Source organism: Lytechinus pictus, chromosome 8 (genome assembly GCF_037042905.1).
Source record: "Lytechinus pictus isolate F3 Inbred chromosome 8, Lp3.0, whole genome shotgun sequence".
NCBI lineage: Eukaryota > Metazoa > Echinodermata > Echinoidea > Temnopleuroida > Toxopneustidae > Lytechinus > Lytechinus pictus.
Genome location: NC_087252.1, coordinates 3,611,174 through 3,627,246, shown reverse-complemented (window position 1 = coordinate 3,627,246; position 16,073 = coordinate 3,611,174). Strand labels below are relative to the sequence as shown.

Below are 16,073 nucleotides of genomic sequence, written 5' to 3'. Positions count from 1 at the left end.
TTATGCGATTCCTCCCCAAAAATCATTTTCCGATTTTCTTACCGGTATTGTCTTCTGTAAAGCTTTCAATTAGCAAATTACCAATAAAGAAGTTCTTGTTTTTGGAATTTCATTACATTCCCAACATTTTTCTTCCCCAACCATTTTCACTGACAGCATGCAAACACAACATCGCAAATATCCTTACTCGTCATGACACACACTTATCCCCATCCTAAACAAAATCCCTCGCCACCATTTCCCCCAACACAAACACACACACCCTCACACACACACAATCACACTCACACACACGAGCACCCTCACGCACACACACTTTCTCTCTCATACTCATCCATTCACAGATGCACCCCACTCAAACACATATACACACCCCACTCCAATCGGTCCACCCAGACACACCCTCACAGGCGAAAACGTAAGTTGACGAAGTACTTCAGCTGCCTAAAGAATTTTCTTTGCGCTTTTTCCTCCTGCATAGGACTACCAGAAAAGTGTCATCACTCTGAAACTAAGAATGGACCTTCCAAAATTTGAGAGATGATTTTAATAGAAGCAAGAGACCAAGAGAGGCATAATCCGGATCAACCAACGGTGTGGGAGGGGGGGGGGAAGGGAGGGGTGGTTGGTTGAGTTTTCTTGGCATTTTTTCAGATTTGCAAGTAATGTTCCTGCGTTAATTAATGCATAATCAGGCAGTATTGTCTGTTTGGGTGTATACCTTGTTCCCCGAGCATCGGTCCACACCATTGGGTTCGTGACATTGATATCTAAAGCATATCAACTGTAGACGTACTTGAAATCATGATATGCTTCATCATCTCTGTGCCGCATGGAATCTTCCATATCTTGGTCCTTTTCGGAAATAGCTGCAACAATAGAAATTTAACTGAAAGTGAAACATTTCACTACGAGTACATTATGCAACAATTCAGCATATCCATAATTTGTGTCATACTATTTTTCTGGTGGAGGGGGGGGGGGGGGGGCTGCTCCATTGCTACCCCTATGCTCCCATCCTTGGTAAATATCAAAGTTCTTGCAAGATATCAAACAAGTAGTTTGAGAGTCATACCGGTGTGATCGACCCTGACTGACTAATTTTATGACGTTATTTCCAATGACGTATCATCGGTCGGTTTGGAGTCAGTTTCGCCCTTGTGACTGCAGCATTATCATACCTTTACTCAAGAATAGCGTATGAATTAAATACCTTATAGTAGTAGTCTCACTGGAGGTTGCATCATTCGACTGAACGACTTGGGACAAAGACTGAACACCACTTTGCGATCAAGGGTGTACTTTTGATTGAAAGTCGAAATGGAGATTGAGGTTATGGGAATGTCGATGTCATTGACATGTCTGTTGGCCTGGTTCACTCTCGGATTCGTCACCCTGTACACATTGTGAGTAGGCCTATAGCCAGGAGGATCTTTCTAAAACTCGATAAGCAGTAGTATAACATATTTGTTTACAAAATACAAAGTATTCGTCGTTTAGAATGAATTTCAACGCGTCGTTGACATTCTTATAGTCAAGAATTAACCGTAATTTCTCGAAAAAAATTATGATGTCCTAAAAAATAGCTGGAGAGAGGCACTCAAATATAGCACTGTTTTTAATACCATATTCATTTGGTATATAAAAAAAAACATGTATAACGAATAAACCAGATCAAACAGTCTTAGATCGCAAGAAAATCTAGACTAGTCGAGTTGTGGACCACCTAAATAGTTTACTGCACCTGGCAAAAAGTATTCCTTACAAAAAGATTTGTAAAGGTTTGATATTTAATACTTAAATTCTAAAAACTTGCAAAAAGCTAAATATAAATTGCATAAATTTTATGTATACTGATATATGATTTAAGGAAATTAAGATCATTGATACAATAATTATAGCTCAATAACATTGTTTGTAGGTCGTTATTGATGAATCATAAATCTGAACGATATTATACATGTACGACGATATTATACATGTACGTAGTATTAAAGTAAAATCCTATCATACAAAAGATATGAGTTGGAACGAAATAAATGGGTTAAGAACTTTGTAAGTGGCTATCAGTAAGAAGTTTTTTTAAAACAGATATAAAAATATTATAATATTATTAGTTGGCAATTTTGCAGCAAGTCTACATCATTGTGCAATGTTTACACTGTAAAATAAATATGTTTATGATAATCAATGACATGAAGTGTTTGTGCAATACCAGTCTTTTATCGTAAAGGGTTGAAATGTCATCCATTTCTCTGGCAAAGAAAAAAGGTGACATTTCACTGAAAAAGACAAAAATCTGACGAGCATAGCACTTGAAATTTCATCAAAAATCGAATGTAAAGTAATAAAGTTGAGATCTCTTAAAGTTTCGCTTAAATTCTTAATACAGTTATATGCACATCCTGGTCGGTATGCAAATGAGGAGACCGATGACGTCATCCACTCACTATTCCTTTTGTATTTTATTACATGAAATATTCAAATTTTCCCCTCATTGTCAGGTGAAAAAAAAAAATTCTCCTTGAACACGTGGAATTAGCATTGAGTTAATACTATATGGTTCAGTCAAGTTGGTCCTTACTGTCAAATCGGTAAAAATTGAAATTTTGTATAATTCAAATAATAAAAAACAAAAGATATAGTAAGTGAGGGGCATCATCGAATGTCTCATTTGCATGTCACTGAGTTGTGCATAAAATTGTTTTGTGAAAAATAAGCGAAGCTTTAAAATGTATTAACTTTCTTATTTTACATGGGATTGTGATGAAATTTTCAGCATTATGCTAGTTTGATTTTTTCAGATTGTCAAATATAATGAAATAACTTGTGTAAATATGCATGCTATATTGTAAATTCAATCTGAAGATCTATATGGGCGAAAATCAAAAGACTGGATAAAAAGTGGGTTTTTTTCCTTTGGGCATGGAAAGGGACACCTGTCAAAACCGTCTTTGAAACAACTCCAAGACAATGCAGATAGACGCTCAAAATCTGACAAACTCTTATTGTTTTTATAAAATATCATACTTTCATTAGATTGGACGGTGGGAATGATTTCGAAAAGTTATAATTCACAACCAGACTAGGACCAGGGTACTAATGACAAACCACACTCTGCACAGAGGGTAGACCTACATACGCTCTGAGACTACTAGGTTGCATTTATAGAAATTGGCCACAAATGAGGTGTTGCGGCTCACTAGATAAGTCCTGTGACTTTGAAACACAAGGTCCGGCCGGGGTTCAAATCCCACCGCAACATTCACGTCCTTTGGCAAGGCGTTTATCTAAATTTGCCGCTCTCCACCGAGGTCTAGTATGGATACCCGGTAGGAAGGAATTCCTTGAATGCTCGAGCGTCCGATCAGGAAAGCCGTGCTTAAGTCGGGGTAATAAGTGTGCTTGGCTTTGAGTCATTTGTATTAAGAGATTTATAAATGTCGCATATTATTATTATTAATTTCTTTTCGCCAACTTTTCGACAGGACTAAGACTAGTCTAATTGATTGTGATATTCAACCTATCTCTCTTATCATCTTTCTTAGATATACCGCCCTCTGGACCCACAGTTATTGGAAGCGGAAGGGAGTGCCGTACGAACCAGCTCTACCTCTAATTGGAAACCCAATCTTCACATCAGTAGGCCCTAATGATTAAACCAGGGGCCCGTAACACAAAACTTAGCAAATATCTTAGAACATTTTTCTAAGATTGATTGCATTGATTACAATGTACAATCAATCATGAAAATCAAGCGTACGATCAAACGCTAACCTTTGTGTTATGGGACCCTGGACCTTTTGGGTATGGGGGGGGGGGGCATTTTAAAAGTGGGAGGGGGGGTGGGTGAGGTCGAATAAAAAGTTAAATGAACATGCCTAGAGTCACAATTTGATGGCCAGTCTTACATATCTTACGTTTTGATAATTGTTTAAAGCCTACTGAAAAAAAATGTGTGTGTTTGGGGGGGGGGGGGGTGGAAGCCCCGTTGCAGCGCCCGTTCGAATATACTGTATTCGATGAATTAGCAACGCATCTTGCCAATACGAAAATCCATCGGATACTGACTAAACCATTAAACCATGACAATGGTACTTTATGTCGTTTTGCCTCAGTCGTATATATTGGAATCACATAAATCTGATCGAGTTAGATGAGGCATTTTATAACACATTCAACATCGTTTGTGATAAATCTGGACATAGGCAAATACTCAAAGAACCGCTATTGGTTTCTATTTGTAGCTATTTAATTAAAAAAACATCGATAAAGAACAAAATCATGACCACCATAATCTTGTTTCAACTAACAGAAGACATTATTTTTTGTTTTTAAAAAATATTAGCATTTAATATAGGCTAATAGTGTTGCAATGAAGAGGGTAGTGTAAACATTTTCACGTTTGATTGTCAAGCTAAAAATTTGTTTGATTTTTTTTTCAGAGAACAAAAATCCCTGAAATTTTCGAAGAGTGGACGAGAAAATATGGGAAGTTCTACGGGTAAGTACTCAAAAAAGATTATGCACTTCAAAAGTAGTGTTATTTTTTTTTTTGGGGGGGGGGGGCAAGCCAAAATAATATATTTATAGTGTCAAAACGGGCATATTGGTGCAAAACGGATACTTTCACCATGAGATTATCACCTGCATGAAGTAGATGTGTGTTTTGTAGTAATTAAATTGAGTTCAACCTCTTTGGATTGGTTTCTGATTGATAAGATATATATTCAAGCTTTAGTTTTTTCCGCGAGCGAGCGGTTTGGAAAGAAAAAATAAATCTGAAGTTGTGAAACTCATTGTTTGGTCAATTATGACGCTATTTACTTATAAAAGGGTTTCCTTGCGAGATGTTGTGAGCACGAATAGCGAGCTCACACTTTTGGGCATTTCATGTAATAAGACATGGAAATTAAACATTCCTAGCAGTTTTTGTTATCATGAGAAAGATGTGTATCTACTTAAACTAAAGAATTGACGCGAGCGCGAAGCGCGAGCTGAAATTTATAATACACTGACTAGACAAGGAAACTGATAAGGACTGCATTTTTAGTGACTGATGAATAGGATAAATATCTAAACAATTAAATAATGCGAGCGCGAAGCATAAGCTAAAAAAATTTAACATTTCAACCTGATAACTGGATATCCTAAGCACTTTTTGTAACTAAGAACAGATTAAGTATACTTTACCTTACAATAAATGATCAATAGGAGCACGAATCGTGAGCCAAAAACTTGTGATATTCCAACCAGAAAAGTTGACATTCTAAGCATATTATGTAACCAAGAATAGAATGAGTACCTTACTAAACATTAATTGATGCGAGCGCGAAGCGCGAGCCAAAGATTTTTTTGACTTTCTTACCTCACATGTATTATGTTTTACTTCAAAAAGGGTATTTCATTTTGAGTAAGGGTACATTTCATTTGAAAAGAAGACACTTTCCATTTTGAAAAAAGGGCATTTTTTCATACGGGGATTTTTTTTTTTTTTTGGGGGGGGGGGTGGAAAAGTGCCATCTGCCGCTGGTTCCGCCAAGCTTTCTCTTATTTTCATCAAAACAAATGTACGCACAACGTAAGGAAATGCATATGGGAAAGTCGATGATATCACTCACTATTTGTTTTTCCTATATTTGAAAACTAAAATTTTATTTTTTGCAGAATTGACAAAATTCTTCATCAAATCACGAATACAATTTCGTGTGTTCATGAATCTGGCAAATTTTGTTCGTACATTATACTGAAGAGAAAATGAAAATATTTCATACTTTTAAAAAGCTTTTTCCAGCTAGATTTTATGAAACGGAACCATTTTTTGAGTATATTAACAGATAAAAAAACAGTAATCAAAGCGTGGTAACATGAAGTCTGTACTATAAAAACCTTTCAAATTGTTTTATTAGGCAAAATATCCCTGGTATTTATCAATCTATCATTGCCTCTCTACCTATCTTACAATGTAAAAAAATGAAGCAAATTGTTATTCAGAACATTTCCTAAATTCTTAAATGGCATTGATCGATTCTTTCTAAAAGAGCCCACTGTTAAGATATCAGTAAAAATCAGTTCTTTGAACAGACAACGTGGGCCATACAATGGCGCAGAAATCAAGGTTGAAAAAAAATACCTTAAAGCGGCATAACCAAGTGCCTTTTCACACGTGAATCTTGAATCATCATTCTAATGATGAATGCTATTGTATTCGTTTCTGTGATTAGCGTTCGTGATTCTATCATGTTCTAGTTTGGTTTTACACGTGCTAAATATTTCTCATTAGCCTTATTTTTCACTAGAAGCATCATTTAAAATTACGATTTTTTTACCATGTGAAAGGGGGGTAAGAAAGCTATCAAACCGGCCATAATCGGATGAAAACTGTATCTTTCTGCATCCTGTCAATAGGACGTTTTCATTTAGTGTTCCCGTCATTGTCGTGAGTGATCCCGAGATATTACGACTTGTTCTGGTGAAGAGCTTCAACAATTTCCACAACAGAGTTGTAAGTATCAGAAAAAATATTTTTTTATCAGTAGGGTCCATTTTGAAAACATTGTCTCTACAACTATTGTAACTTTACCATAATAGCAACTACCATGGTAACAGGACTCAGCAGCATATCAGAATCAAGGTTTACATGGTAGTTGCTATAATGGCAAAGTTACCATAGTTGTAACTCTTTATGAAATGGGAACCAGGTCTCTTATCACACTCCTCTTGGAGACGAGTGACCAATCCTGATGGAGTGAGAATTTAAACTTTTTAGAGTGATTTTTTTTCCTTTTTTGAGTTAAAGTCTGCGTCTTTTCTACACTTTCACAAAAAAAGGGAAAACTTACCCCGCCTTGGAGCGCTATCGTTTGGTTATTTTTAAACATCTCATAGTTATTCCTTTTTTTGTCTTTCTTTCTAATGAAGAGCTTTCCGCAGATTCCCGATGAACTTCAAAGTATGGTGTCACTGGCGGAAGGGGAGCGCTGGAAGGAAATAAGAAACATCTTAACCCCGACATTCAGCGGGGCAAAGATGAAACAGGTAAGTAGGTCCGCTTTACTAAGAGAATGTCCCTCTTGAAAAGAACGGATTGTCTCAGTTTGTTCCACAGTGAGTGCACAGTATGCTCATAGTGTGTCTTTGACCACAGTCTGGAGCAAAATGAGAAATCACCTTCAAATTGTTCACTTTTTGAGTATTGTTGCTCAGCTGCCTATGTGAACACAGTGAACACAACTATTTGTGTATTTTTTTATTAATAAAATCGTACACATTTGTGTGTACTTTCCTCACATATCACAAGACACTGCTCATGCTGTAGAATTTGATAAATTACTATTTGAACACAGAGCGAAGACACCGCATGATATACTGTATTCCTACAATTTATAATCAGGTCGGAATCCGTGAACAAAATGGATATATTGTGATACTGACGACAGCTAAACTCCTAATGTGTTATGATGAAGGTTTTGATTGGGAGGATGGTAAAAATTAATATCAATAACATCAAGCTTGATGAAGTGTACAGGAAAAAAGGAAATGAGGGGGGGGGGGGGGGCTATAAGAAGTCAAGTTGGCTAAATAGGGTTTTATGAAGGCCTGAAGTAATCGTAGTGTACTTTCTTCTGTCCTTATACAGATGTCCAATCTTGTAAACGCTAGCGCAGACAGTCTGGTCAAACACATTGGGATCAAACAGAAAGATAGAGGGTACATCGAATGTCAAGAGTAAGTCAATTGCCAATAACCATGATAACCTATATTCGTAGTGAAAACCACATCAAATAGCATTGATTGCAGATAACTTTTTTTTTCGACTTATTTCCTTTTAACATCGCTTTTAAAACAGGAGGCTACGGATTCATATTCCAGCCATGGTGTCTTTTTCTTTAGCAAGAAATTGATCCACGTGCTGCTGCACCCAAACCCATATTAGTTGAATGGGTTCGTGGCATGCAGAATTAATTAATTGAATGCACCAAGCGACCTAAAAAGCTACTGAAACTGAGACTAGTATGAGGGTACTAGGTGCGCCGTGGAACATTTATAAATCGCCATATAAGATGGCTATTTATAGTTGTTCTTACATAACTATTATCCACATTTAAAATTGCCTTATCAGATTCACCCATACGAGAATGAAAAAAAAAATCAGTTACCTTTTACATCAGTTAATACCATTGACTGTGTGAACCAGAGTAATAATAATCTTGCTGTTGATGATAATGATGATAGCGCTTCACTTTCATTACTAGGTCATATATCAAGTGGAAACAATCTGTAGCTACCACTTACTTATTTTGCCCCCCTAATGGTTAACTCCTTGAATTTCTATTCCATTTCTCACATATCCTTTTCCACAGTATCTTTGGGGCCTTCGTCATGGATACTGTCGGAAGTTGTGCGTTTGGTCTTGACATCGATTCCCAGTCTGATCCGAGAAATCCTTTCGTGAGCAATGCTAAAAAGGCCTTCCAGTTTGACGTCTGGAACCCATTCTTCATTATCGGAAGTAATCATTTTGTCTGTATATGTACAGTATGGAATTTTCGTACTGGGACGCTAAACGCTCGCAATAGCAAAGAAAATTTTTGAAAATCCCAGTCAAATGACAACTGGGAGTTCTTTGGCGACAAAGGTGAACCCAACAGCAATTTCTTCCTATGTTTTAGAGCTGTGACGTTTAGAGCGTTTAGCTCGCAGTACATGTAACATAGAAAATGTTTTGAAAAATCCCAGTCAAATGACAATTAGCAGCTGGGAGTTCTTTGGCGACAAAGGTGAACCCAACAGCAATTTCTTCCTATGTTTTGGAGCTGGGACGCTAAGCGCTCGCAATAGCATAGAAAATATTTTGAAAATCCTAGTCAAATGAACAGCTGGGAGTTCTTTGGCGACAAAGGTGAACCCAACAGCAATTTCTTCCTATGTTTTGGAGCAGAGAAAAGTTGCAAATGTGACGTTTATATTAGAGTGCAGGACGAACCTCTGTTTTGATTCACTAATATTTGACAGACCTCTTGGGTGACAATACATTATGTTCTTGAATCTGTCGTACGTCAGGGGAGTGGAAGAAGATAAGCATCCACATCTTAGAACAACTGTATTACGAATTAACGCTAAGAATTGAAATAAAACAACATAACGATCGGGACAGTGTATACTTTGGGAAAGGGGTGACATCACTTGGCAGTGGAATTCGTTTGAGGGATCAACTGTTGGTGAAATGCCATTTTCACCTAATCGTACTTCCCTCAAAACCCTAACTCGGTATACAGTGTGCTCCCTAGCGACGATCAATGCCATAACATGAGATGACCAACTCGTTAATGATTATACCTCGGTCACATTTGCTCTACGGCGCGCCGTAGAGCAAATGTGACCAAGGTATTAGGCATATATTTCCTTCTGCAATACCACATAAGACAAAGAAAACTCTTGTAAGCAACAGACAGACTTGTAGAAGCTATGCAGGAGGGTGGTCGGAACGATGGATGTGTGGGAGACTGACTGCATTACACCATTGGAAATTCAAAGGTCCATGCTTGGTCATTACACTGTCTCGCAGACAACGAGACAAAACACTTGAGCCACAATTTTCTGAGTTTGGTATCTTTGCTCAACATTTTTCAGATGCAAACTCTAATCAATATCACCAAACACTTGTGAATCTTAACCTGCCATGTGGCTTCACTTCATAGCTATTTCACTTGTCTTCATATTTTTTGTAAAAGGCATGATTCCAGCTTTGGGGAGAGTCTTTACTTACTTCCGACTCGGATTGTTCATGGGCGCCGATGTAGTCGATTTCTTCAAAGATGTCAACAAGAAAGCAATTGCTTTGAGAAATGATATTACATCAGGATCCGACTCCAAGGTTTTTAGTTATGTATATATATATATATACACATGTGTGTGTGTGTGTATGTGTGTATAATTCTACTTTTGTAGTGTTGTTTTTTATGATGACGATACGAGGGATGAAATATGGCAGCGTAACCGCACACCTTACGATTGGTCTGCGTCCCGATTTCAGAATAAATTGTAGTAGAATTTGATGCTAGTATTGAGACTTGTAATATCTTCCTGTGTAATGTTCTAAATCATCGTACGAATTCCTATGTTCATATCTGTGACTATGCTCCCATCCTTATTAGAATAAAAGCGAATTTAATATCTAGTCGTAATGATATAAGTTTCCGACATTAAAAGAGAGAAAAGACACTCAAGGAGTGATTTGGCACAATTGTTAGTCAGCCATGCGCTTAGATAAGTGCAAACTATTCTTACTGAAATAGTTCCACTATTTATTCACCTAGTTGAGGCTCATTTATTCATTAGCCAAACGTACGACTTTATTCCCCAGAGGGTTGACTTCCTTCAGTTACTGCTTGATGCGCAGAAACATGAAAACGTCAACAAAGTTTACAAACCCGAAGAGGAGGAGGATGAGGACGATATCCATGCTGATTTGGACAAACATCACGATACCCAGTATCACTCAAGGGGTATGGGCAAGAAAAAACCTCTGACAGACAACGAGGTCCTAGCTCAGGTATGACCAATAGAGTAACAGAACCCAATGAGCGTTTTTATGATTCTAGAAAAAGTTTAGAATGTGAAGGAATCACTCCTATACGCTATCAGATGCCTTGAATCTCATTGGATCTGGGTTCCTTGCAGAATAGCTGAAGTCTAAATGTAGTGCAATCTAAATGAAACGCAAGACTTGATTCTTAATCAGAAGTGCACATTTGACATTTGTGTTTGATTAAGGAGGGGGCAGGGGCACATTATTTAAATGGAGGAAGATGAGGACAATATACTAAGTGAGTTGTAAAAGGCACCGTGATAGACCTACTTGCTGACACCTATAACTCGAACGTAAATACATTGAAATTCTTTGTCATTGAACCTTCGCCTGGTATCGTCACTGTCAGCGTTTCAGTGTTTGACCAGGGAGTTCCCAACTCCTTGGTTTGACCGATACGATTTTGTCATAATGGAACGTATCAAGCGCTTCACGTCGCCACTTCCGGCTGTGGTCGACCTTAGTATTCCGATTGTCGTGGTGTCGGCTAAACTGAGTCCGAATTAATACCACAAGTGCTTAAATTAATTCGAAAGACTCGACACACATAGGTCCAATGATTACTGTTCCGTGTATTTTCTTACCCACCATAGGATTGGCACATAATTATATCCACTCCTCATCAACAGCCAATAGTTCTGTTATTTAATGTTAACAGGTGCTGATCTTCTTCACCGCTGGTTCCGAGACTACCACCACTCTCCTAGGTTTCATCGCGTATTCTTTGGCCACCAACCCTGAGGTCCAGGAGAAGCTAATCCAGGAGATTGACAAGATGACGCCCTCTCGTGACGACGCCGGGTACAAGTCTGTTGCAACCATGCCTTACCTTGATCAAGTTGTTTGCGAAACCCTGAGGTTGTTCCCACCTGCTGCGGTGTAAGCCTTCGTATTTTCCTTTTTCTTTCCCTCCATTTTCTCCTTGTTCTTGATCTTGTTTTTCTTCGCGATGCCATCCATTATCAAATCCTTCTCATCTATCCCAATCTATTTTTTGGCTCCTTGATTCTCCTGCTTCGAATTTACATTCATCTCATTGCTCTTCGCCACGATCGTTTCGATACAGTATCGCACTTATAGTAGTTGTTTAAGATAATGTTTGATGGCCCTCTTTTAAATCGGACTTAATGTTTTTATCCGATGCTTCTTGGTGTCATCGCAACGGCACCTTCGAACATCAAGAAATGCCTTGTCATATGATGAGTCCGTATTCAATGTTTTACCATAGATACTGTGATACTTCCTTGAACCATGATAAACAGCAGTATTGATTATCAAAGCTCTTTTAAAATTTATCATCTATCAGAGAACGTGTTACGTCCAATCATGGATGCCTTTTCTGCTCGTCTTATTCAGACTTTACCTTCCTCAAATTCTTATCCGTTGATGTAATAGGAATAGACGCAAGTTTCCTTTCTTATCGTATTGAGCATTTCTCGAATTTCTCGCAGTGCAAATCGCATGTGCAATGAGACCTTTGAACACAATGGCGCCATCATTGAGAAGGGAACCCAAGTCTTCATACCAATATACACCATTCATCACGATCCTGACTACTGGCCTCAACCAAAGAAGTTCATCCCAGAAAGGTAATCCGTGTGGACAGTACTGGAAAGGGCCATATTTCTTACGATATCTATTTTTATTATTCAGAATCTAAATGACTTCGAAATCCCCAGTGGTATTACAAGATGGACACCGTTTACTTTCACGATCTTGTAATGCACGTGCGTTCGTAAAAAGGTAATCGAAATTGCAAAAATTAGGAGGAAAAATTGATTATCAACAGCCTATTGCGCTTAAGAATGCGCGCGGAAGGATATTTATTCCCCTATCATAAAGATACATCCTTTTATACATTATTCATTGAACTAGGTGTTTAGATTTCCTTTTGAATGTCAGTATATAGGCATTGTGTCCACCTTGTAATAGCAGTACCACCCCAGCTCAAGCAACGTTGACGATTGTAACACAATACTGACGATGAGGGAATTCTCCCATTCAGAAAAAAAAAATGAAGTAGAGTAATCTTGAGTTCACGTTATCGACAATTAATTTCAGACTACCTTTATGAACTGATTTGTAAACTGAAAAAAAAATATTGACTAAATATTCAAATTGTGGAGAGTCGGTCATTGTCTTAAGGGATAGCGGAGTCAGTGATATACACCCGCCGGTCACCAACGGTACATTATATTCTGCACAGATCCATGAATTATTTTAATCAAACATGTTTTGTACGTGCAACAGATTCACCAAAGAGGCCCGAGCCAAACAGCATCCATTCGCTTGGCAACCATTCGGTGCTGGCCCTCGCAACTGCATCGGAATGCGCTTCGCTCTCATGGAAACAAAGATGGCGGTTGTGCGCGTGCTTCAGAACTTCCGGTTTGAGACTTGCACACAGACTGAGGTATAAAAGCGAACAACCTGTCCATACGTACCAATAGACATACACTTCAATGCAATGCACCCCACACCCACATCTAACTTATTTATAATGTTACACACAATCTGCGGAGGGGTCGTGCCCGGATAGTAGATCATGATGGGTGGAGGGGACCAAGACCTATAAAAGGTGACGTCATTTTTATGTGTTAATAATCGAACAATAGTGGTTTAGAGCCATTCGTTTTACTTTCTTTCTTTCTTACCCCTCGGGACTATTTTATTTGTTTTCGCTTTTGAGTAGACTGAGGCCTCAGTATTTTTAAGGTGTGAGCAAGAGTATCTGAAGTACACTGATCACTTTGGCAATCTATTCCCTAATCAACACCTTTAAAACTGTATATCTCGACTATAATAGCCTTGCAGAAAACAGCTTACATACACTGTACTCTTCTAACCAATTGCGCCATTCATCACAACTATGAAAAATACATTTTCTCTTGTTTTAAAACAGATTCCTCCTAAGTTCAACATTACCGGCTTCCTGACCCCACCCAATGGAATAACACTAAAAGCAGTGCCCAGAGCTGACAAGGTTGCCTGAGGTCATGACCAAATCCCGAAATGATTACAAAAAATGTAATGATAAGACATCTGAAATTTACAATTTATAGAACCTGGGTTCTTTAGGTTAAAACATAAAATTAATTACTTTGAATGGCAAAGGAGGCGCATCAGCGCATGATTTATTTTTCCACGTTTTGAAAAAAAAATCTTAAATAATTTCTCAGCTATACGCTGTAGATAACAAGAACAATGAAATAAATTTGTGCAATGGATGGAATGCATTTTTCAAACGCTGTTAATTATGTTACTGCTGTATCGTCTGGATATTCACGTCTTGCTACGCTAAACATGATCATATGCAGAAAATGTGACCTCTTTATGTTTATGTCAATTGCAATATGCAAGTGTTTTAACAATAATATAAACATGATAAACCTGTAAGAACGAATAAATACATTTATATGTTGTAGCTCTTTAAGTATCTTCTATTTGTTTCTGTCAACCCTGTTTCTGTTAACCCAAATTGATTTACGAATAAAATGAAGAAGATAATTAATTGCCCTGAATGTATCCCAACATTCATTTTCCGAATATTCAGAAGTATCAAGAATCTATATCGGATTTTGCAGAGGATTTCCTGGCTTGTTATTTTGTATTAGATCTCTCTTTATTCACTCAACTCAACTATAATTGACTACAAATTCAGCCCTCAAAGTAGACGGTATCATCAGTACTAAAGTCCAAATCAATTTGTCATTATGGAGACATTTATATTGATTGCTTTGAGAACTGTCTTTAAAAGAAAACAATGTTCTTGTCTATTCTCATAATCATTTATTTACATAAGTAGTGTATATTCTGTTAAATGTATGTTATCTTGAAAAACAGCCCCAACGGACGGAGATCCAACTCTATCAGCTGATCAGCGTACACAGCTGCTAATGAGGCCCAACGAAAGATGGCGTTGCTTTACTGACACAAAAACAAACATTTAATGATTTGAATCTAGAACTTACATATGACCAAACAATAATCATTTTCTTTTTCTCGAGGTTGTAATTTAAATATTTGATGTCATGTGGGCATTATGAAGAGGGAGAGTGTCATCATCAGTAGTAGAAGCAGCAAAGAGAGGAAACAAAGGGATGGGCAAGAGAGGGAGGGGGGGGGGGGAGAGAGGGGTAGGGGAGGGGAGTGATGGTTACAGAGGGTGAAGGGTGGCAGAGTGCCCCCACTTACATACTTTTTTACTTTTTATTTTGCTGGTGCAGAAACGTTTACCAGATACGACAACTGGTTATTGACAAATCAAATCGAACAATAATGTATAAGTAATAATAATGATATTAGTAGAGGTATTCATGCACGTTCTCACTACATACCATCCAAAAAGATTACCTGAAATCAAATTCTTTGAATTGAATTAATATATATATTTCTTACGGTATATACACGTACCAGCTAGGCATTCGTTTATTTTGAAGAATAACATTTTCCATGGATCTCTTCAACATCATACTTAGTAGGCTTTTGATGGATATAGCAGGCCTACATGTTCGCATCAGATTGTCATGGTCATGAGGTAGGTAAAAGGGGAAGTTTGTTAACATATATTTGTGTCGTCCTATACAGGCAGGAAAATGCAAGAATTTAATTTTTTTTGAGGATTAGTGATGACTAAAATATTTTTCGTACTTCAGGAGCGGATGCAGAATGGTTTGTCTGTTGATAGATCGAAGGTACCAGAAAAACAACTGAGGATTTTTGTTTTGAGAAATTGAAATTTCATTGACTTTTTGAAATTCATGATGTAGGAAAAGATGCTCGCACATGACGTCACAAATGAAAGTAAAATGAAACTGCTTTAAATAACTTTGTTATAGATTGATAGATTTTCATCCAAACCTTCACCAATATATCTTTTTTCATTATCATTACCATTCCTTCATGGTGAAGTACCCCTTTAATGTACTGTCTGGCTTCCCTTTCATCCGACTGCCCCATATAGCCGACCGCAATAATATTTATACTTGAGTTTGGACTTTGAACTTGGATAGTCTCTTCATCTAGACCGTTTATGCATAACTGGGCTTATATGGAGTTTCAAAGAGAGAGAGAGAGAGAGAGAGAGAGAGAGAGAGAGAGAGAGAGAGAGAGAGAGAGAGAGAGAGAGAGAGAGAGAGGGGGGGGGGGGGGGAGAGAGAATAAGAAGAAGAAGATAAGGGATGGGAGAGGTTAGGATATCAATGTTGATATACAGATGACAACAGTAGAAAAATCAAGATGACATTTTGTTTACTTCGTCATGCTTGTTTAAAGGGGGGGGGGGGGTATTTTACTTACATAAATACATAAATAAATTAATTAAATATATGTATAAAAAATGGAGCAGTAACTTGCGGCAAATCAATCTTCTTATCACCCTCAGTACGGACCAAGTCATCTGCACACTTAAAATCAAATTAACAAAGAAAATGCAATAATAATAATGATACACGTAATAAATTAACTGACAAGCAATACATAA

General features: G+C 37.6%; 1 protein-coding gene across 1 annotated transcript; it reads left to right on the top strand.

Annotated features, from left to right (window-relative positions):
- Positions 1 to 1,079: 1,079 nt before the first annotated feature.
- On the top strand, positions 1,080 to 14,570 carry LOC129267371 (cytochrome P450 3A5-like). The gene is made up of 13 exons (XM_064103046.1): positions 1,080 to 1,406; positions 3,549 to 3,642; positions 4,446 to 4,504; positions 6,409 to 6,505; positions 6,922 to 7,038; positions 7,640 to 7,728; positions 8,364 to 8,512; positions 9,735 to 9,877; positions 10,367 to 10,555; positions 11,250 to 11,470; positions 12,043 to 12,180; positions 12,842 to 13,004; positions 13,494 to 14,570. Exons 1-13 carry the CDS (start codon positions 1,321 to 1,323, stop codon positions 13,581 to 13,583), a joined length of 1,635 nt encoding a protein of 544 aa, XP_063959116.1. The 5' UTR covers positions 1,080 to 1,320; the 3' UTR covers positions 13,584 to 14,570.
- Positions 14,571 to 16,073: the final 1,503 nt, after the last annotated feature.